Source organism: Amblyomma americanum, chromosome 2 (genome assembly GCF_052857255.1).
Source record: "Amblyomma americanum isolate KBUSLIRL-KWMA chromosome 2, ASM5285725v1, whole genome shotgun sequence".
Taxonomy (NCBI): domain Eukaryota; kingdom Metazoa; phylum Arthropoda; class Arachnida; order Ixodida; family Ixodidae; genus Amblyomma; species Amblyomma americanum.
This window is the reverse complement of record NC_135498.1, coordinates 35,800,603-35,823,328: the sequence shown is the minus strand read 5'-3', so window position 1 is coordinate 35,823,328 and position 22,726 is coordinate 35,800,603. Positions and strand designations below refer to the sequence as shown.

At 45.9% G+C, this 22,726-nt stretch overlaps 1 protein-coding gene across 3 annotated transcripts in view; it reads right to left on the bottom strand.

Annotated features, from left to right (window-relative positions):
* Positions 1-22,726, bottom strand: part of LOC144121002 (E3 ubiquitin-protein ligase MIB2-like) — a 72,248-nt gene that overhangs the window by 23,050 nt on the left and 26,472 nt on the right. For all 3 annotated transcript variants that reach the window (XM_077653888.1, XM_077653889.1, XM_077653890.1), the window contains exons 3-12: positions 17,229-17,468; positions 16,093-16,264; positions 9,617-9,723; positions 8,420-8,614; positions 6,942-7,081; positions 6,351-6,458; positions 3,191-3,295; positions 1,270-1,402; positions 546-658; positions 31-135 (exon numbers count right to left, since the gene is read on the bottom strand). In XM_077653888.1, the coding sequence (XP_077510014.1) occupies positions 31-135; positions 546-658; positions 1,270-1,402; positions 3,191-3,295; positions 6,351-6,458; positions 6,942-7,081; positions 8,420-8,614; positions 9,617-9,723; positions 16,093-16,264; positions 17,229-17,355 (1,305 nt within the window). In that variant the 5' untranslated portion in view covers positions 17,356-17,468. The remainder of the gene's footprint in view (positions 1-30; positions 136-545; positions 659-1,269; positions 1,403-3,190; positions 3,296-6,350; positions 6,459-6,941; positions 7,082-8,419; positions 8,615-9,616; positions 9,724-16,092; positions 16,265-17,228; positions 17,469-22,726) is intronic.

Here is a 22,726-nt window from a genome sequence, read left to right as displayed (position 1 = left end):
TCATGCAAACAACCAATATGACATTCTTACGCCATCCATAGTGGGTATGTATCCTCCGTGGCCTAGCTGCAGTCGCTTCACTCTTTCCTTATCACCATCTATCTTCACCTTCTGTCCAGATGAGTATTTCGATGGCTGCAAAATGAAGAATAAAAATTTGCGAGAAATGAGCACCACCATATGAAAAATTCAGCTGGAGATGACAGCATGTCAGAAAATGCAAAGACTATATCATCCACTCACCCTTGTTGACTCTCTGAAGCAACAGTGTTATGGTATTGCTAAAGTAAACAGAAACTGTACAGATATATCTAAGGATCTCTTTACAGCAGGACTGCGTCCAATAACAACAACAATGTAACGCAGCATTTCTCCACTGAGCACATTCACTGCTGCTTTGCCGTTCCCTAAATTACAAAGAAACCTTAACTTTGTGCAAGACTAAAGCATCCTATCTCAAATAAAAAGCTGTGTCAATTTACCACTCTTTATCCAGCCCCACATATTTTGATTTTGCAATTAGAAAGCTTTAGAACTTTACTCACTGTGCCAAGGGCAATATCCAGGTCTCGCATGGAACGCGACAGCATCTGTATAAGTCGCTCAGAAAGCTGTTCAGAGACACCAGTGTCAGTCGCAAGTGCTCTCAGTCTTGAGCCTGAAAACCATGACAGGAGGCATGCAGCAGCAGCACCAAAGTTTCATAAAAGAAGCACGGTTCAAGACTAATAAGATAATACTGTTGATCATGTGTCAAGAGCTCTTGCACGCATCGCTATGTGGTAGTGCCGAAGAGGTGTAAGCACAGTATTCTTTTGCCACTTCACCCTCCAGATCAGCTATAACTTGTCGAGGTCCTCCTTTATCATCTAGTGTGTCTCCTTTGGTACGGCACACAACAAAGACAAACTTGTTGAATGTTCTCTAATCTAAGGTGCCACCTCTTGCTACTCATTCTGGAAATGCTAGTTCAGCTTTAGCTAACATCCAAAAAACAAAAACTTGCGCATTACAGCTGTCATGAGTAAATTTCTTGGAGCCAAAGAGCTTTGAATAAACATGCCTATTCTGTAAACAGACCACTTCATATGGCACTTTTAGAAAACTCAAAGATGAATAAGAGACATGTCTTAATGCGTGTCTCCGTCACCCTCATTGTTTAATGACACAAACTTCAAGAAGGAATCAGATTAGTTTCCACTCCCTCTGTTTCAAACATTTAAAAGACCATCAAGAATAATAGCCTATGAAAAGGCGTGTTGACTCAACTCAAGTCACCGTCCGAACGCCTCGCCAGTAATGTCAGGCAGAGAGGATTGAACGTCCAGGCAGTGCCGGAGAGGAACACCTTAACGTCATGGGAGCGGAACACCTTCATCACGGCCCCAGTTTGTCCTGGGCACTAAGGAGAGAAGGATAACAGCGTTCAGTCAACAGTCACAACCGCATGGATACCACTTCCAAATGGAAAGAGTCATGACTGCTGTCACAAGTAAAGAAAGGCTGGAAGCATGCGTGAACAGCCCCATTTCCTTTCTGGTGTGAAAAAATATTGATGAACCACAACTACCGGTTTCACGTCCACAAGTCTTCATCACATTCTAAGTATGCAGCAAGATTTCAGTGGTTATGCGATGTCACTAGTGCAGTGGGGCTACGCCTTTCAAGGGGAAAGGGACTGGATTTAGAGATTTCAAGAGTATGTTGAGTTCTTCATGGTTGCTTCAAGGCAGCGTGAATGGAATACAGAACCATTTTGTGCTGCACACCAAGATGCATTCCGTATTTACATGATTATAGGTCGGCTTATTTTATTAATTTGAAAATAGAAAATTGGGTTTCGACTTACAATCAAAACCGAAGCGTTGCGCGATAAATAAAGGCGAGACAAATGAGATATCAGGGATGCTACAGTGTGGTTGCAATTTCATATTTGCCCCACGGCTCTACCCAATTGAGCTCTACCCAATAGAGCCCTACGGTTCTACCCAATTCGGCTATTCTAGCTGCGTGCTCACTCAGAAGTATTTTCCATTTTTTATTTCACTGTGCACTCGGCGCTCAAGGGAGTGTCGATAGTTGATGGAAGGGCCGCTGTTCCAATAGGGGCGGCATCTCTACTCTGAACGGCAGTGCTTCTGGGGAGTGTCGGTAGCTGTTGGAAGAGCCGACGCCGCTCGCGCGTAGTTTCTCTCTGATTCTGTCTGACGCATTTGACGATTGCCAGCCACGTTCTACCGGTTTTTAATGTAGTTTTTCGTTAATCGTCATTTGTGCTCCGGTTCTGGTAAGCGTCCAGCCCTCGTTCATGGCTATACATTCAAGATGGCTATCATTCTTTACGCCGAAGAAACGAACTGCGTGCCGGCCGCAAGTTCTACGTCTCGGAACGGGTCATACTCTTGTGGCAGCTGTAGCGAAGCAAAATTTTCAGCTATTCCAAGCGGCATCGTAGTGCGGCTGTTTGTGAAGTGCGGGGTCTCTTGGGACGACGTCATGCTGTGGTTGTTTGCGAAGTGGGGGATTTTGCTGGACGACGACGTTAGTACGACGTGCTGCGGGACCGCAGCAGCGATGACGACGGTAGCGCTAGTGTGGATGAGCAGTCCAATGATTAATACATTTTCTTTTCGGAATGTGCCTGCCGATATCGGCTGATGATAAGCAGCGGCGGCTGCATAACGCTGTCACGTTCCACACTTAAAGGGCAAGTTTAAATGACCTCCAAGTGTTTTTATTTTTTCTGACATGAGATATGGTGGATCGACGTACATTCAAGTGAACTTACAATCATGTAAATACGGTAAGGCTAATGCCACTTTTCGCATTGGCAAACATTCTGACCATTAACTGGCACGATGTATGTGTGCATTAAAGCTACTGACACACTTTTTATTCTTGGCAATTAAACGATGTACTAACTGCCGAAGTCAAAGTAGCTAAGTTCCACTCAGAAATGTTTTGCTTAGATAGTTGAAATGTAACTTTATTTTGATCATTCCTATTTTATCACTTCTATATCTAATACACTCTCACGTAAAGCTGCGAGTTCGCTATCAACACATACGTGGCAAAAAAGGCTAATAAGCACACTGAGGCCTGTTAATTTTCCATTGCAGCCCTGTACTACACTGCACCTACGTAACTTAACTCCACAAGTCTTGAACACAAAGAACATGCCAGTAATTACAGTTCTCATGGACTCCACATAGCCACCGTGTCCATCCTGCAGCTTCTTCATTCTTGGTAGGTCGTCGATGACGGTAACCGTGTCTCCCGGATGAAAAACAGGCAGCTGAAAATGATGCATGTCATTGCAACATTACAAGAACGCCTGCATATGAGATGGTATACATGGCATTTCCCCTTGTAAGGCTTGCTGCCCTTTTATAAAATGCAGTCACGTCAGTACCTCCTCTCTTTATTGTACAAGCATTCCCTTTTTTTTTTGCACGCCAGAGCACTTAGAAGCGGCCAGACAGACATAGCCATAAAAAAAAGTAATCTTTTTAGTGAAAAGCCACAATATAAGAGGGCGGGGCAATTTTTTTTTTTGGGGGGGGGGGGGTCTTGAAAAACATCATTTCGCGCATTCTCCGCAGGATGGTGTCAACTGGCAACAGCTGCCTTCGTGCGTTCCTCCTCTAGAACATAAGGGAAGCTGTCATGGCAGAAATGGGAGGGGGCTGAGCAGCACTTGGACCCGCGAGGAGCCGCACGTGTCTCGCAGGCCGCAGTTTGGCCACCCCTGACCTATATATTCTGGATATTATTGAAAGCTTGTAGTGCATTTAAAATCCTTTCCTCAAGCTTGCATGAATTCTCTAAGTTTCACTGTGTAAAATGTAATGTGTAAGAAAAGAGAAAACACTGCGTCAATTGCATACTATTTCTTTTGCACTTTTTTCGCCTTCTGCTTTTTTCATCGCTCCCTTTTCTCCCTCACCTTTATATGTCCTCATCCCTTCCCCCCAGTGCAGGGTAGCAAACTGGTTTCATCTACCAGTTAACCTTTTTGCCTTGCCTCCTCCTCTTCCTCCTCCTTCGCTTTTACACCCTTTATTGCGCTCAGATATCTGCCGATCTACCAATGAAATTGTTCCCGTGGCCGCTTGTGAATTTACGTGATGCATGAAATTTTTGTATCAGAGCTCCGAGCGTAGCGAGAATTGAGTGTCCTACGAGATAAAGACCACGAAGCTAGAGCTATGAGAACTGATACTCCAAGACAATTCAATCTCCTCGTCTACCTTAACTGAGACATTGTTTCACAATTGTTCGTTTGTACAAGGCACCCTGGCCAATCCTACTGTGGATATGTGCAACTCCAACAGAGGACAGTACAACAGCGTCTTGATGCTTATCAAAGTGCACATTAAGATTCAGAATACAAATGGCACTTCCTGAGCGCCAGCAAATAGATCCAGTACATGTTCATGGACAAGTGTATATATGTGTGGCCGCAATTTCTATGCTTCATAGAAGGAACTCAAGAGGCAGGAAACTGTGGTCGGATTTGTCAAGTAAAAATAATGGGCTAGACTTAAGTCGTTGCCATGGCGACCAGGAGGTGGTTGTTTCACATTCTTAAGCTCTTCAACAGGACTTGTCGGGCTAGTTGGTTGATCATAATGCAAAAAAGACGAACTGCGCAACAAGAACACGGACGAAAGGGAGGCAGACACACACTAACTGCGTTAGTGTGTGTCTGCCTCCCTTTCGTCCGTGTTCTTGTTGCGCAGTTCGTCTTTTTTGCATTAAGCTCTTCCTCTCTTCATTTTTTTTATTTTCTTTTATTTCCCTGAATACGTTTACAATATATTTTATAGTTCTTAATTTTTTTTATTCTAGCCCTGCCTTTATCTGCTACCCAGAAATCTGTTCTGCCCAGAAATCCGTGCTGCTCAAAAATTGGTGCTGCTTTGTCCCAAGCTTCCCAGACCCAAGCATGCTGGAACATAGTGTGCCAGAACCAAGCGTGACAGAACCAAGCGTTCCTCCAGAACAACACTGGCCCACCGGCACTAGGTTTCTGGTTTAAGGGAGTTTAACGTCCCAAAGCGACTCAGGCTATGAAGGACGCCGTAGTGAAGGACTCCGGAAATTTCGACCACCTGGGGTTCTTTAACATGCACTGACGTGGCACAGTACACGGGCCTCTAGAACTTCGCCTCCATCGAAATTCAACCACCGCGGCCGAGATCGAACCCACGTCTTTGGGGTCAGCAGCCGAGTGCCATAACCACTGAGCCACTGTGGTGGCTAGGCACTGGGTTTCAGAAGAGAAATACAGCACTAGGGCATCGCGGATGCAGTGGTCGGATGTAGAAGAGGCATTTACCATGGCCATGCATCTAGCTACCTTGGTGCTCGTCCTTCTGCTTTTCAAGAATTCCTGTAAGCAGCTGAGCAGCACATAACTTATTCGCCGCTGAAGTAGAAGTGTTCATATTTGCAGACGTCCACAGAACTGGCTGAAAGACCACCAGCTGCCAATCCATACAGACAGTGACGATACTGCCACGTGAACGCGAACCTCACACCTAATACTGCAATAAAAAAACTTTTAAGCGATCCTCAGTGGATCGTTTGAATGCGTTAGCAACCAAACATTCGTAATATCTGAGGTTGGCACACTAAAGTTCGTTATATCCATGGTGGTACACTTATATTTGTTATATCCGAGGCCAACACACTAAGTTCCTTACATCCGAGGTCCAGACACGAAAGTTCGTTATACCCGAGGTGGCACACTCAGGTTCGGTTTATGCGAGGTTAACGCTTTAAAGTTCATCATATCTGAGGTGGCACACTCAGGTTTGGTTTATGCGAGGTTAACACATTAAAGTTCATCGTATTCGAGGTGGCATACTTAGACCTCTTTATGCGAGGTTAACACTAAAGTGCTTCATATCTGAGGTGGCATACTACGGTTCAGTTTATGTGAGGTTACCACACTAAAGTTCATCATATCCAAGGTGGGTAGCATACTAGGGTTTTGTTTCGTGAGGTTTAATGTCCCAAAGCGACTAAGGCTATGAGGGGTGTCGTAGTGCAGGGCTCCGGATAATTTCGACCACCTGGAGTTCTTTAATGTGAAGTGACATCACTCAGTACACAGGCCTCTGGCATTTTGCCTCCATCGAAATGAGACCTTCGCGGTCTGGATCGAACCCGCGTCCTTTGGCTTAGCAGCTGAGCGCCACAACCTCTGAGACACCGCGACGGCTGGGCATACTAAGGTTCGGTATATTCGAGGTAGTATACTAAGTTCCTATAGATAGTATAGTTCATTCACAGCCTGGTGGGCAGGTTGCCCAACAAAAAATATAGAAATAATGATGTAATACCTTGGTGAGTGCCACTGGGTTGATGGTCCATCTCAAGGTTGATCCAAAGCTGACTCTCACGTCACCGTCTTTATCCACGTTCTGAACAGTGCCCAATTTGTCAATAATCTGTACAATAAAAACAAAGAACCTAATGTAATGCACTTTGCACTGCAAGCCCACAGTAATCTGATAAGAGTTGATAGGCCCCGAGATAAGCTTTAACGAAGTTGAAATACAATTATGGCATGGAGGCACGCCACCTTATAAACATCTGCAGCCAGAAACTTTTCCAAAGCACATCACTTATACAGTATATAGCCTGCCACTTGTTCCACGGTTTCTTTTCTCGTTACCGTGGCAGTGAGGCGTCAAGATGCACTTGATTTTCACTATTTTTTTTGGTGTGGTATAACTATGTTATTCATTTAACCTTAGAGAAAACAAGGTGAAAATCTGGCAGTTTTTTCTCTTTGCCTGCAATATGCCACCTATCTGAACAGAAAACATAACTGAACATGAAGGTTGGCTTAAACTGTCTGTTTCGCAGGAAATGAGGACTGAAAAGCAGCACGTTGTATTCGTCACAGAAAAATAAAATTAAAATCGCACCTCCTCCATGCGAAAGTTCCAGCCTCCGTGTCCATCCTGAAGAAGCCTGAAGCAATCAGCATCCAGAGTGACAGTGACCCGGTCTCCTTCACAAAACTCTGGACTCCCGCTCTCAGAGGTGGTCCTCACCTTTACTGGTGCTGCAACAAATGCCGTTGGTTATCTGCCCCAAAGTTCTTTTACCTGTGCATTGCTGTTACTTGTCCTCACTATTATCTCTGCGAAAAATTCCTCCTCCTTCCATCATAATGGACCTTATCCATTGCCTGCTTCCGACCTTTGATATTGCCTACCATAGCAAATAAATGAACATGACTGCCTGCAACAAGAACATCTAAACATGATATGACAGAAAATTCAAATAAGTAGCTGTAGGCCAAAGTACAGCAAATGCGGAGTCACGCCGAAACACTGACCATCCATTTAACCAACTATCAGGAATACTGAACGGAAATCGACGTGGAAGTACAAATGACGAGCAGTACAGATGTGACTACTAGTTGTCCAACGAGGCTTGCTGAGCATGTTTTGCAAGAATGTGTGAAAGATCTGCCAAAATCCAGTTGACTCCACCTATACTACGCTTAGCATACGCCTGCAGTTCTCAACAATTATTTCAGTATACAGCAAAACATCGTTAATTCAAAACCCGTTAAGTGAGAAATCCTGACAATTTGAACTGCTGGTGCAGTCCTTGGCAAAGCCCGTGTAAGTTTGTGGTGTCGGAAGCTCATTAATTCGCACACTGTTATAGCAGCCACACCGGTTATTTTGAACAGGCTCCTGACAGACGGCCGTGCCCACTGTATAACTGGCCCAGCAACTGGTCGCCGAATCACACTTCTCAAGCCTGAATTTTATGGTGCATTCATGCCCGCGCACCTCTGCCGAGCACGCAGTTGCAAGTACGACGACGATGGCAGGGCCCCCGTCACTTGATGGTAAAACAGTGTGGCCGCGTAGTTTCGGTTTCGCCTTACAAGGCTTTGCGCCACTTCGTGGTGACCGCGGTTATTGGATCTGCGTCGACCAACACAATGCGCATTATGTTGGAGCATACAGATCTGAAGGTGTGGAGTCCGACGACTTGGTTCGTCTAGAAGTCCCAGTAACAGCTCTCGCTGTAAACTATGGCTGTCGTTTTGGTATCCCGCAAAGGTGCTTTAAATGCTAGGCGCCATTAATGCCTCCCAGAGCTGCATCTACAATGCATAATAACCGGCTCAGCTTTACCTTCAGATTTCAATGTCCTTTTTTTCTCTGCATGCTTCATCACCCTCACCTTCAAACCTCCCCGCGGCAACCTTTCTCCTGTCTATAACTAGGCTTCCCTTCTCTCTTTTAAAGGCCTATCCCCCTAGACTCCCTGAAAGGTGCAACAGACATCGGACCACAGACTTTCATCAGTTCATCTCAAAAATAAGGGTTGGCCTAATTAAATTCTGGGTGTTTGAAGGCTGCAGTAAATGTGACATTACCGATGAGAGGCATGTGGTCTCTGTAGAAGCTGCCTCCCAGTGCGGGCTCAGTGCACTTGAGATCCACGTCCGCGTTGTGTCCGAGACGATAGCTGTTCACAACACCGCGGGGCCATTGGACACGCGCTTCGCTGCGCACTGTGCCGTCGCCCCAGTCGGTTATGCTGAGCACGGTGCCGATGGTGCCTATACCCCCTGCGTATGGACAGCAATATAACTTTGCAGACACTGCAAAAATAGTAAAGGAACACAACGCCCTTTTCATATGCGTAGTAAGGAAAACAACTCTTAGTTTCTGTCGCGGCATCATGTCGCCGCGGTGAATGTACAGTGCTTTTCAGAAGTTCCAAGACCGCATTGCGATGAGAGCAATTGTTTCAAGCTATGCGCGACAGCTTAGAAGTGGTGACGGGGAGGGTGTCAGAGAGGGAAAGAGCAGGCATGTTCTGCTCCCTGTGCTCTATACACCGTAAACAACGAGAATGCAAGACTTGCCTAAAGTTCTTTGTGTGGCTTGGCACTCTTAAAGCTTAGCAATACTTATTCCCTGAATCCTGACCACCCATGCCAGGACTCGGCAGTCGTTCCATTCAAGTGGTCTCGAAACTTTCAAGGAATAATGCAGCCAAGACAAAATGTTAGGTTGTGTGTCGGTGGTTTGGTGTAACTGGCCACAATTCTAGTGCATAAGCACTAATACGATGCGTACATACCAACCCAGAGCAAAATCATCTGTTGTCTGCTACGTTGTCTATTTACAGCTATCCTAGTGCGAGTGCTCTGTCCCGCGCGTCACTGCCCGCTTATCGTATTCTTTTACGTAGCCCAAATCCATGCTTTTGCACCGATTCGAATGTAGTAAACATTCCCTGTTGTTTTCGCTTGAGCGCTTTTGAAAGTAGTCGTTTAAGATATGGTGATAATAAAGAAGCTGGGACTGTGACAGGCTGCAGCCCGCAAGCACCAAAGAAGATACACAACGTCGGAAAAATATCAGCAGCATAAAAAGGAACTTTCTGAATTTCCTACCTCGCACCGTCGCATTGTGAACACAGGGCATATGCATAAGCAATACCAGGAAATTACATTTTCGTCTGCGCCTTCAGTGTTTAGTTCCATCGTTGCAATATCAGATCAAAGTTGCATGCGCTTTGCGTTAATAACAATCATGTTGTTTATGCTGGTAGAAAGCCTTACCATCTTGATCGGCCCATTTCCAGTGGGCACCGCGGACAACCTTGGCTCCCTCAAAGATGCCATGCACTTGCACCTTCACAGAGTCTCGCCTTGGAGGAACCTTCACGCTGAAATTGACATTTGCCTTTCAGAGGGTCGATTCCGGTGCCTCATTATTCGCAGTGATTAAACAATCGCTCTGCGGCAATTTCTGTCATGCAAAAAGGGAAAGCGTCACAATGCAGTCATTCAAGACTGCCGTATATTCAAGACAGCCCATGCAGCTCACCGTGTTTGCCCGTGCTTCTGATGAAGCAACCTACACTCTATAGACACAATTACACCCATAGAGGAGTAAAAAAGGAAGTAAGCTGCCCTTACTCCCTTTCATAAGAGGAAGTGCGCTAGAGGACAGTTTACTCCCTTTTTTACTCCTTTCTGTTTAGAGTGTAGCATGACATCTTGCATATGTTGCAAGCTACAAGCATGAACTACGCTGCTGGTCCAGCTTTACAGCTACATCAGAATCCGCAAATGAGCAGCAAAGGACGCTCGCAAACATCGCACAGTGGGCGTGGCACAAGAATAATCGTGAAGAAAGAGCGTTGCATGATCGTTTAACTTTACTTTGTATTGCCAAAAGTAACAAGACTGCGTGCTTTGCTTCTCGCTCCTGTAATGAAGTCCCTTCGGATTCCGAAAGGCTAAAAGGTCATTAAAGGCGAGGGGAACTGCTCTCCTTACCTTTTGAGGGATGGCATAAGTGCTCCACTATACGAGTTAGAAGCAAACCATGCAGCCTTGTTACTTTAGGCAAAGACAATACATCTATTTCCCAGGCATGCTTAGTTTGTTGGTGGATATTTGCTCGTGTGTCTGTTTACACGTATGTGCTTTAACGAGTTTGCACTTGTTTTTTTGTGTTTGATGCCAGCTTCGCTTTGTATTCCTGCACCTTTCGTTTCTAATGTACAGGTGTGGCCAAAATATTACGAAGCACACTTGGGCGTTTGGAATTTTCTCACGCATTCCGTAGAGAAGATTAAGCAGTTGACAGGGCTCAAACGTGAGGGTACCAACAATGTATTAATAAGTACTTCCTAATTTTCAATACGTAAGACATGAGAAGTGTTTGATACCGAAGTGTGCTCTGTACTATTACGGCCGGGACTGTAAATCCAGGAAACTTTTACGATTGACAGGGTAGAAATGCTGCGTGCTCTTTTGGAGTTCATTTAAAAACATAACTCCACTATTACTGCATGAAATCTGGTGAGGTTCGAATAACAGGCCCTGCAAATAAACGAACCCACTGCGGTGGTTCAGTACATGGTTACAGTGTTCCGCTACTGACCCCTAGATTGCGGATTTTATAAAAGCACGAACACAAAAAAGTTCTTGCACTGAAAATTTAAAGAACGTTAAAGAAGTTAGTTCACAGCTTTTCACTACAGAGAGCATCATAACCCAAGAGTTACTTTGGCGGGTAAATAGTCGTTATTCTACGATGTATTGCAATTTATTTTCACGAAATAAATTGTCAATCCGTCGCCGAGTGCGACTGTTATACAATAATTACATGGACGCTTTAGTGTCCAAGTATATCAGTTCGAATAACCGAGTGCGCTTCCATTGAGCGGCGGTGCAATAACTATGGGCGCAACATCTAGAAAGACAGTAAAAATAAACCTGGAGAAGACACTTAAGCACCTCCTTAAGGGTATGATCGGATAATGTAGTTGGTTAGGCTTTCCATTCTGAGCAGTTTGACACCTTTGAATGCATCTATTTTTTTCAATAACTTCAATTCATTAATTGATCAATTACACACTCTAAACTTCTTTAATTAGTATCATCAAGCATTGGCTTTAATTTTGACACCTTAGAAATGAAAATGAAAATTGGCCTTTTTCAAATTTTTTTCACTTTTCATTTCTTGAATTAATCAAGTAATCAACTACAATAATTTCATTAACTCGTTATCTGGTTTGGTTTGGTTTATGGGGGTTTAACGTCCCAAAGTGACTCAGGCTATGAGAGACGCCGTAGTGAAGGGCTCCGGAAATTTCGACCACCTGGGGTTCTTTAACGTGCACTGACATCACACAGTACAGGGGCCTCTCGAATTTCGCCTCCATCAAAATTCGACCACCGCGGCCGGGATCGAACCCGCGTTATCTCCTATCACACACCAATCAATCACTAGAAGCACAAATTACCATGATACGATTTTTTTTACGCAGCCCCCGATTATAGGCCTCCGGTTCGAAATCCTGCCGTGAGCTAGACTTAACTAGTAAGTTTATGCTGCACGAAATGCTGAATCGTATGACACCATGCATCCGGAACATTCTGCGGCAAACGGTTTTTTTTTTTAAGCAGTTTTGAGCAGCCCCCGATTATTTCCGACACGTGTCGGCGTAGTTGGCATGCCAACTACGCCGACGTCTTTTCTACAGAACGAGCTGTATACGCTATCGCGTAATATCATATAGGTTCCGCCACGTTATTACCAATAAGGGAGTAATTACCCATTGGCATCTCCTCCAGCGTAGTCATACGTCTACAAAGGAAAACTACATATAGCATCCACAGAAACTTCGCAGTTAGAGAAATTCGTCCTGGTCCGGGGTTCGAACCCGGGACCACCGCTTCACCGGCACAGTCGCTCTGTCAACTGAACTAACCGGGACATTTAGCATATGGTAGGGCGAAAGCGAATTGATCAGTATAACTCTAAGTGGGAAAGGTGTGGGTCCATTGTTTGGGGGAATCCCCCAAGGTGGGGTAGATTTTTGTTATAAGGGAGTAATTATACTCATTGGCACCCACTCAAGAGCAACCAAACGACTACAAAGGAAAGCTATACAGCATTTCCAGAAGCATACACAGAACAGTTTTTCTTTGTAGCCGTTTGGCTGCGCCTGGGCGGATGTCACTGAGCAATTACTCCCTTATTACAAATCTGCTATACCTTGGGGGATTCCCCTACACATTGGACGCACGATATTACCAGCAGCGAAGAGTTACTCAGCAAGGGAGTCTTAAATAAAACCGAAGATTGCCTCAAGCGCGGCTGGGGGCCTTTTGCAGGCTCTGAAAAACAACGCTCAATGTTTTGGCCTGCGCATCGTCGGTCATATGACTAACTGCTCGCTGATCTCATGCAACCTCGAGAAAGTGTATGGCGCGGCGCCAGTACCGGTCACGCGAGACTGAAAAGGCTCTTCCTGGCGTCTCGATGCCGCCCTTCCTTGTCCGAGCGCGGATCCCTTCTATTGCTGAGGCATTACGCAACCGCGATGCAATGCTTGACGGCTTCGTCGATCACTGCGATAAAGTAGCCAGTTTAGTAGCGCCGTCTATTTTAAGCGAACTCACAAAAACCACTAAAAGAATGCACTTTGTATATCATTTTTTACGCAAAGTATACATTAGTGAACGTGCGACCAGTTAATTTTTTTTCTCTCCCTCTATGCGGCGTCGTATAATGTAACCTCCAGTGGACCCGAAAGGCTCCGCGGGATAAATGTGCCAGCGTAAGACAGCCGCAGATTATATGCTTTTATTCTAAGGGCATCGCCACATGAAAGAACACATGCTGTGTGTTTGGTTTTTAAAGCTTTAACGTCCCAAAGCGACTCAGGCTATGAGGGACGCCGTAGTGAAGGGCTCCGGAGATTTCGACCACCTGGGGCTCTTTAACGTGCACTGACATCGCACAGTACACGGGCCTCAAGAACTTCGCCTCCATCGAAATTTGACCGCCACGGCCGGGATCGAACCCGCGTCTTTCGGGTTAGCGACCAAGCGCCATAACTACTGAGCCACCACGGCCGTATTTCTCGCACCAAACTAAAACCACTGCTAATTATGAGGGCCCTTCGTTTTCGGGTTTTATTTTTTCCGGAATTTGGGGGGGGGGGGGGGGGTAAATATCGGCCTATATTTTGTGAGCCGAAATTCGAGTACAAATCAGGTTATTCAGCAAAAAATTTCATACTTTGGGTTTTATCGGGTCATATTTTGTAGCAGAGGTCAACTCGCTATAAGCACCAGCTTTTGTAAGCGACATAAAACGCTGTATTTTATGCACGTTGTTTTGTAAAGAATATAGAAATGGCAGTATGCACTGCCACCATTCTATAAAATCAGATTTTTTTCTCATTTATACTGATCAATTCGCAGCGCTAATTATCATTTATTGCGTAGCACTTCTGAGACAGTGAAACGCCTTTGTTTGTACACTGTGATAGTTATTCAACGTCAATGCGATAATTTTAAACGCACATGAGCCCTGGAGCACGATGCAGTTAGCGTGGGTAGCGCATATAACAGTGATTCCAGTAAAACGTCTGGTAAGTGAACGCGGTTTTGCTTCTCGTTTCCGAAACGTACTGTTCGAACTTGACCTCAAATTAAGCCCCGTCATATATAGAATGTCTTAAAAGAAATTTAGAGATTAGCTGACTGAAAACACCGCTCCGGATGTCGGCACAATACGTCCCCTATAACTTATATTGCGATGTCTTCAGCTTTGTCCACATGAAAACTAATTTTCCTAGAGTGCTTAATTTCGGGTAAATATCGGTTAAACCCGATTCTCAAGAAATCTGCTCGGGATGCAAACGTCGGGTAAAATCGGATTTTACCCGAAAGCGAAAGGCCTTATGCATCGTGAAACGTGTTCCGTACAAGACGATTCTCATAAGTGCTTAGGGTCTCCGTAGGCCGCATGCAATGTACTGAAATTGAACAAACTACATGCTCATAACCTGTGTGGACTCCGTTTAACGTCATGCACATCAGGCGGAAATATTGCTTAAACCGTAAGAAAAGCGTATGAAAAGCGTACGGCAAACATACAGATCGCGTACGGACTTGCGTACATCGTATCACCCGTAATTCCGCACGCATGAACCTCACAGAATCCTTGAGTATAGGGATGTGCAGTTTCATTATGTTAAGTACTATTGCAACATGCTGAACGGCAGTTTAATACCGAAAAGAATTTCAGCTAAATATCGTTACGTTTTATGATGGGGTTGAGTGGGACGCGTATGGTTGCGGAAAACACCTCAGCCTTAAGTTGCAAAAAAAAAGGGGGGGGGGGGATACTGGAACTGAAATTTCACTCTGTCTTTCCGCTCAGACAAATATGCAAGCATGCTGCATTCCCTGCCTTTCTAATTAACTTCATGGATGAGCTATGTACGCGCTTAACAAAGATCGTTTGCGTGCCACTTTGCGAGGTGGTGGCCATGGCAGCAGGCAGAAAGATGACATATATACAACATCGTACGTGAACTTGAAAGTCCCAAAGCCATCGTAGACGTTGTAGTGCAGCTATCAGGATTATATTTCGAACCCCCTACGGTTCTTTAACAGGCGCTCACATTGCGCAGTACATGGGCGTCCTTTGCATTTTGTCTCTATCGAAATGTGGCCGCCGCAGCCAGGAATCGATCCCACGATAACGCCATAGTCACTGAGCCACCGTGGGAGGTAAAAAGAAGACTAACGATATAAGAAGCACGTATGACGACGACGTTTATCAAGTCATCGCCCCCGTGTGGATGCGCGTTCCCTTACCTTTGGTTACAAGCTGATCCGGTAAAAGACAACCACTATAGTCGGATACAACTCAAGAACGAAGCGGCAGATGCCCCTGAAAGGTTGCCCTCTAGCCAATGGTGTCGACCAATTTTCAAGACACTGTGGTAAACCGCCTTCATCTGCCAACACCTGAGACGTTACGCTATAGTCGGATACAACTCAAGAACTAAGCGGCTTTTCCCCGCCAAAGGACCGGCTTCCAGCCAATGGCGTCGGCCGGTTCTCATGAGCCTGTTAGCGGGACAATGCAGGATGTAGCAGACGAAAGGCGATGGTCCCCTCCCTTCATGGTCGGGGATAGTCCCCTCCCTGTATTGTCGTACAGTAGGCAGGCTCATGAGAATCGGCCGACGCCACTGGCTGGAAGGGGGTCCCTTGATAGGGAAAAGCCGCTTCGTTCCTGAGTAGCATCCAAATATAGCACGTCCAAGGGGATTAACCGCGACGTCCTGAGAATCAGTCGATGCCATTGGCTGGAGGGCCTCATTGGAGGGGCGTTCGCGGCTTCGTTCTTGAGTTGTATCCGACTACAGAGGGATTTCTTTCACGTATAGTAATGCAGGGAGTTGAGAGTCTGAAAGTTGTGTGCATTGTGAAGGACATGGTTCGGTGTGTGTACGTGTGTGTGTGGGGGGGGGGGAGGGATATTCGAATTTCGCAGCATCAGCGCAAGTGGGCTCGTGAAAGAGGACATCGACAGCTGTGTAGTTCACGCAGTAGCTGATAAACACCACTGATAAACACCACCGAATAAACACCGGTGGTCAGGCGTTGGTTCATGCGCACACTCAACTGAGGAGGCACGTATCAGATCCGCACTTGCAGGATGGCATGGAACGAACTGGCTGCTTTGTCCAAGACAGCCCGTGTTCAGCCCTTACCCTGTAGCACCGGGCTCATCGAAACGCAAGAAGGCGTGCTCCAGGTTGTGCTTGTCGCCCATGTAGCAGGTGTGGCAGAGGTCATAGTCGAAGCACACGTCGCACTTCCAGCGTGTACCGGCGATGTCATTCTTTGCGCACGAATCGCAAATAATGCTCGTGAAAGTGACACCTGTGAAGCGGAAATGGTGCTGTAGTTATACCGGTTTAAACAGGGATGACTTTTAGTATGATCGCTTATCACGGTAATCACATTTCAGCATTGCAGCAAGTGCGCGGAATAAGTAAGCCCTGATTTCACTAAAATCGCTATATTCCGATATAAGTCAAGAACGAAGCGGCTTTTCCGCCCGTCAAGTGACCGCCTTCCAGACAATGGCGTCGGCCGATTCTCAAGACCCTGCTAGCGTCTTTGGGCCAGTCCGCTTTCATGACGCGCGTGCAGCAGACACCAGTGAACACACCTCACGCCTGTACGTTTCAGACGTCCGTTGCCATGGTAATTATGACGCCGTAGAATATGCTCCGCTAGGAACGTAAGTGAAGGATGAGTTAGAGCTAGCGTCTGTATTACGTGCATGGCTAACAGGAAGGATAAGAGCATTTACCCGCGGTGCTGGAAGTTTCCGAGTTCCTTCGCAATACGAAATGAGTTTTTTTTTTTTTTCAGGGACAACTTTCTGTGGCTATGCCGCAAGAGCTACGAGTACGCGGCGACGGGTTCGAAAAGTCTTCTCGCGCACTCATTTCGTAATTTTGTACCTCTTTCGTGCAAACAAACCACAAACTGCAAAGTTGAAAAAGCAAACTGTGCTGGAGCCACCGATCCACCATGAGAGTACCATGAAGGCACTGCAGAGGTCTAGCACAAGCCATTCTTTCCATGTTTTACACCTGACACTGGAGCTACTACCTCCTCCCCGGACGCAAGATGCAGTGTTACGTCATGATGACTGAACGGAGCAGTGGAACTTCGTTTCGCGCTCCTCCTGAGAGCGCCACGCTCCGGTTAGGGGCTCCGCTGAGGTGTTCACTTACATCGCAGTCAATACCCACTGCTGGCGATAATTCCCAGAATTGAAAGAAGGTTCATCACCCGGTTACGGGCTCGGAAGAAAGAGAGTCGTTGCACTTGCCCACGGGTCCGCTGTCGAACAGCCGTAGATCGCACTCGCGCATGTGGCTCGCCCGATAGTTTCCGATCACCCCGCCGTCCCACAGGACCCTGACGCAGAACGAAGCGCCCTCCTGCTCCTCATCCATCCAGGGCTGTTCGACGACGACGAGGGTGCCCACGTGACCATCGCCGCCATCTTGGTTCTCCCACTTCCAGGCCGGTCCACGCACCACGCGCTGTCCGACGCGGGCTGACGTCCCTGCAGGTGGCGACAGGAGCAAGTTGTTGCACTGCACACTATTGCATCCCTCAGAGCAACTCCTGTAGGATGCTGGTTCCGGCTAAACCGATCTTTCGAGCTCAAATTCCGCACAGAGGTGGCACTTGGCAGTAAGCTTTGTTAAATATTGTACTATCGAGGACACAAGTTTGCCGGACGCGAGTTCTTGGAGAAACGTTTATTCTAGCTCTGCCTAGCCACCCAGTCGCGTGATACTGTTACCAGAGGAAGGAGCATTTAGACCTTTAATACCTTATACAATATCAGGCAACGAGGAGGAGATACAATAAACGTTTTTCCAAGAACTCGCGTCCCGCAAATTTTTGTCCCCTATAGTACACTTGGGTGCAACTGTGCAGTGGTACATCTGTTGGGGAAACTTTTTTCTGTCCTGCATCATCGCAGAAGATGGACTTCCGATTCATCAGGACAGAATCGGGAAAATATCCCCCTTAAACAAGTTTTATATAAAAGCGACCGCAATGGTTGCTATATACCTTTACGCGGAGTGGATCCCAAGAGAAGGCAAGCGTAGCAGGGGGCAGCAGTAATTAAGTTAGGTGAACGGATGAGATTAAGAAGTCTGCAGGGATACGGTGGCCGCAGCTGGCAAATGACAAAGTTAATTGAAGAGAAATGGGAGAGGCCTTTGCCCTGCAGTGGGCGTAGTCAGGCTGATGATGATGCAACAGCGTTTCAGGCGGCAGATGCATTCTAGGAGTTTCTCTGAGCGACGCAAAGTCTGTAATTGAAAAAAAAAACTGCGAAAAGGGATATTTTAGACATTAATTTCGATGTGACACCTTCTCATCCCAACGTTAGAGCCTAGAAGGCAAACAACACCTCGCGCACACATACACACAAAAAAGACAATAGTCCTTGAAACAATGACAGTCACATGGAGTCATTTAGTGAATTGCAGGAGAAAAGTAATTGAGTAGTTCAAATGACTGGTCTATTATTCAGATGAGTCCCTTCTCAAAAGAACACAAACATTCCCTTCGCCTTTCTCGGTTTCGTGCATTCTGAATGAACTGTTGTGCTGTGCTGTGTTACATTGTCTGTTGTGTGCTGTCTGCTGTGTGTTGTGTTGTTTGTTGTGTGTTGTGTTGGGTTTTATGGCAGGTTAATGTGTTTGCATTGTGGGAAAGAACTAAAACGATCTCGACGTCTCACAATTTGTTCAAAAGATTTGCTTGTTTCAAAATCCTAAAAACACAGCAAGTGTCATCGAGGTCTTTTTCCCCACGAGTAAGGGTGCAAAGGGATATGTTCATAAAATTGTGGGAAATGCTTTTCCCTCAGTGCCTAGAGTTTTGTGAATGAACATAAAATGGCGTTTGGGGTAACCACGCCTCCGCATAGCTGAGATGTAGGCATCTCTTGTTTTGTCATGATAAAGTTGTGTGTGTGTGTGTGTGTGTGTGTGTGTGTGTGTGTGTGTGTGTGTGTGTGTGTGTGTGTGTGTGTGTGTGTGTGTGTGTGTGTGTGTGTGTGTGTGTGTGTGTGTGTGTGTGTGCGTGCGTGTGTGTGCGTGTGCGTGCATGCGTGCATGCGTGCGTGTGTGTGTGTGTGTGTGTGTGTGTGTGTGTGTGTGTGTGTGTGTGTGTGTGTGTGTGTGTGTGTGTGTGTGTGTGTGTGTGTGTGTGTGTGTGTGTGTGTGTGTGTGTGTGTGTGTGTGTGTGTGTGTGTGTGTGTGTGTGTAAGGCGTTTGTGAAGACTATGTGGTGTCAGTTCAATTAAACTTTCTTAACGTGTGCATGACTGCCATTCTGTAAAGATGTGTTTTACCAGGTGTAGCTTATAGTTTACTTATTTCATGTAGAGTACCATTTACCCCTCGTTTTACAGAACATTAACTTTATGTAATCTTTATGGCGCATGTTTATTTTCTTAATATCCCTTTTGCAAGCTTGTGCCGCGCACATATCCGCTGTCTCGTTGCAACCGATTCCGGCGTGCCTTGGGATCCAGCAGGTGTAGACAAAACTGTCCTCGATGCTCTCGTTTTTTTTGTTTTTACAGCGACCAACGCAGCGTAACATTCGACAGTATGCATCGAGGCATATTGATATATTGTTTTTTTTCCCAGTTTCCTTACACTATACTGCGTTTCCAGTGTGGACTGCTGTTCCCATTGGAAACGCTGTTCACATTGGAACCGTCTGTATAAAACTCCGTGAACCTTCATACATTAATTTTAGCCGCCGCGGCGGCTCAGTGGTTACAGCGTTCGGCTGGCTGCTGACCCGAAAGACTCGAATTCAATTCCTGCCACGGCAGTCGCATTCCGATGGAGGCGAAATACCAGATGCCCGTGTACTGTGTGATGTCAGGGCACGTTAAACCGGCGGGTAGTCGAATTATCCGGAGCCCTCGACTACGGCGTCTCTCATGGCAAGGGTCGCTTTGGGACGTTAAACCCATAAACCCATTAACTCATATGTTCATTTAGTGTGAGATATTTTTGTATGATATCTTCTGATGGGGTTTGTTTCTTATGGCACTGTGCAAGAGTGAGATCGCACTCTATGGGTAAATAATGCCACGGAGGCATTGGGTCGTGTATCCGTGCGATATCAGGTAATGTGTCCACTATTCCAAGACTGCGACGCATCTCTCCGTACCGCAAAGACCTCATCACTCCTGGTTTATTGCTGGATATTTGTGCTCGTTTATTAGTGTTACTAGAACTTGATCCAGGTACAAAATCGGATAAATTTTCAAACCTTGTCTAGGAGGGAACAAAACGGCCAGTTATTTTTCTGTTGAAAACTTCAATGCATTTCTGTACGTCCACGTTGCTAGTTTATTTATTCTCAACTATACCTCTCTCTCGCAGGTTGATACGCTGTGTTTGGTGCAAGCTATGAGGAGGTCATCTACATAAACTAAATACATAACGGGCTCCGCTATTATCTTGGCTCCTGAATTGATTTTTTACTACAAACGACGTGCTTAGAATGCACCGCTGCGGTACGCCATTCCTCTGGATAAAGTTCTTTGAAGGGGTTGTACCTAGACGGACATGAAATGAGGGGCCGGAGAGAAAGCCGTTCAGATTTCAGAATCCTCCTGCAAATGCCCATGTCTGATGGGTCGCGCTGGGTTCCCAACCTCCAAGATGTGTCGTATGCCTTCTCCAGACTGAAGAAGACCACAAGGAAGTGTTATCTGTGAACAAATGCTTCCCGGATAGTATCTTCAAGGTGGATTATGCGGTATGTTCTTGAGCATGCATTTTTAAAACTGCACTGATAAATGTCAAGATGTTAACGGAATTCAAGAACAAAAGTTGATCTGATATTTAAGACACTCTAATAATAATTGGTTTTTTGGGGAAAGGAAATGGCGCAGTATCTGTCTCATATATCGTTGGACACCTGAACCGCGCCGTAAGGGAAGGGAAGAGAGGGAGTGAAAGAAGAAAGGAAGAATTAGGTGCCGTAGTGGAGGGCTGCGGAATAATTTCGACCACCTGGGGATCTTTAACGTGCACTGACATCGCACAGCAAACGGGCGCCTTAGCGTTTTTCCTCCATAAAACCGCAGCCGCCGCGGTCGGGTTCGAACCCGGGAACTCCGGATCAGTAGTCGAGCGCCCTAAAGACACTCTAAAGATTCCACAACTGGTTAACGGCAGTGCACCTGTAACTGCCAGGAGATGTTGGTGGCTTCCTGGGTTTAAGAAAAGGAGTAATAATTGCCTTTTTTCCAAGCCTAAGATATCTTTACTAATTTGCATATTATGGTAAAACACTTCAAACATGCCGCTACAGAGGGTTCAGAGAGATGAGCCAACATTTCATAATGCATTTCGTGACGGCATGGTGCTGTCCTTTTAACTGCAGGCCGTACTTTACGAACTTCTTGATATGTAATTAAATTATTATACAGTTCGTGTTGGGTTACCACTTGTTGGAGGTCTGTTTTCCAGCCTTGTTTTTGTACCTTGGAAAATTATTTTGTGCAGTGTGAAGAACTGAAAACACTGGAGAAATGTTCACCAAGTATGTCTGCCTACACTTAATTGTTTACATACCAAGCAACTCTGTCAGAAGAGGAACTCTGATGGGGATGTAGCTGCCATTAGTTCATGTACGTGCCCCCACATTTGCTTCGATGCAACTCCGCTGTTCACAAACTACACAATTTTTCCGATGTATTTTCGTCAGCATTGCGCCGGATCTATCGTGATCTTGCTCTCACCTTGTTTTTTAAAAGGTTCTCATGCGTTGTGCCTACGAAAGACACTCCCTGATTTACTTTGTGTGTTCTTTTTTTGCTTATATTCTCCCGTTCACCACGCTTTGCAGTTCATGCGCACTACTCCCATGGCGCGGCACAAACGAGAGAAGTGACCTTTTGATTTACTTCATCGAGACTACAATGTCTTAGATTTTCCGAAAAATTTTGTCCACACTAGCTTCTGCTTTACCAGTAAGCAGCTTCCGTAAGCAGCTTCCAACGCCGCCGTCTGGACGGGGTGTCTGGTAGTGAGGATAACAGGCAAGGTGATTGCTTCCGTATTGGTTGTCTAAAACATCGAATTTAAAAATCGCTAAAAACAGAGAATGAAGTAAAAGATAAATCTATGCAGCTCATTTTTTCTCGAGTTTGGGGAGCAGTATATATGTAAGTTCACCGGTGTTCAAATTGAAAACTAAACATTTTGACAGATTTGCCTGTCTGGTTGGGTTTGAAGACTTATAATAAACTGCACATCTCCAACCATAAATGTTAACTTTAACCCAACGTTTCGAAGCCGACTCGGCTCCTTCATCAGGGGTGACTTGAGGGCAGTAGCAAGCGTCTTTTAAGTATGGAGGGGGGGGGGGGGGGGTGAAGAGAACGTCAGCAGTGTCGCGAAAGGCGCGGGGGAGGGGAAGGGGGGGGGGGTTAGGCTGTTAGCCACGCTGGCGCACTGCAGGGAGGTGCTGAATGGCGACTTTTTTTCGTTGCGTTGAAGAGCGAAGTCCCTGGGCATATACTGGGGGCAGGTTTCCTTTTGTGCGGTTGATATTTTTGACATTTTTGGTTGGAGATGTGCAGTTTATTATAACCGGTGTTCAGCTAACAAACGTTACTACAAATAATAAAATGTTTTATAATTTGACCTCCAGTGTCGGTTTTTACACGTGCAGAAAAAAAATTGTGCGTTAAAGCTTCCAACTACCAGGAATGGTTCGTGTAGTGCCTCTAAAAGGTTTTTTAGCCCATCGAGAGTTACTTTGAGA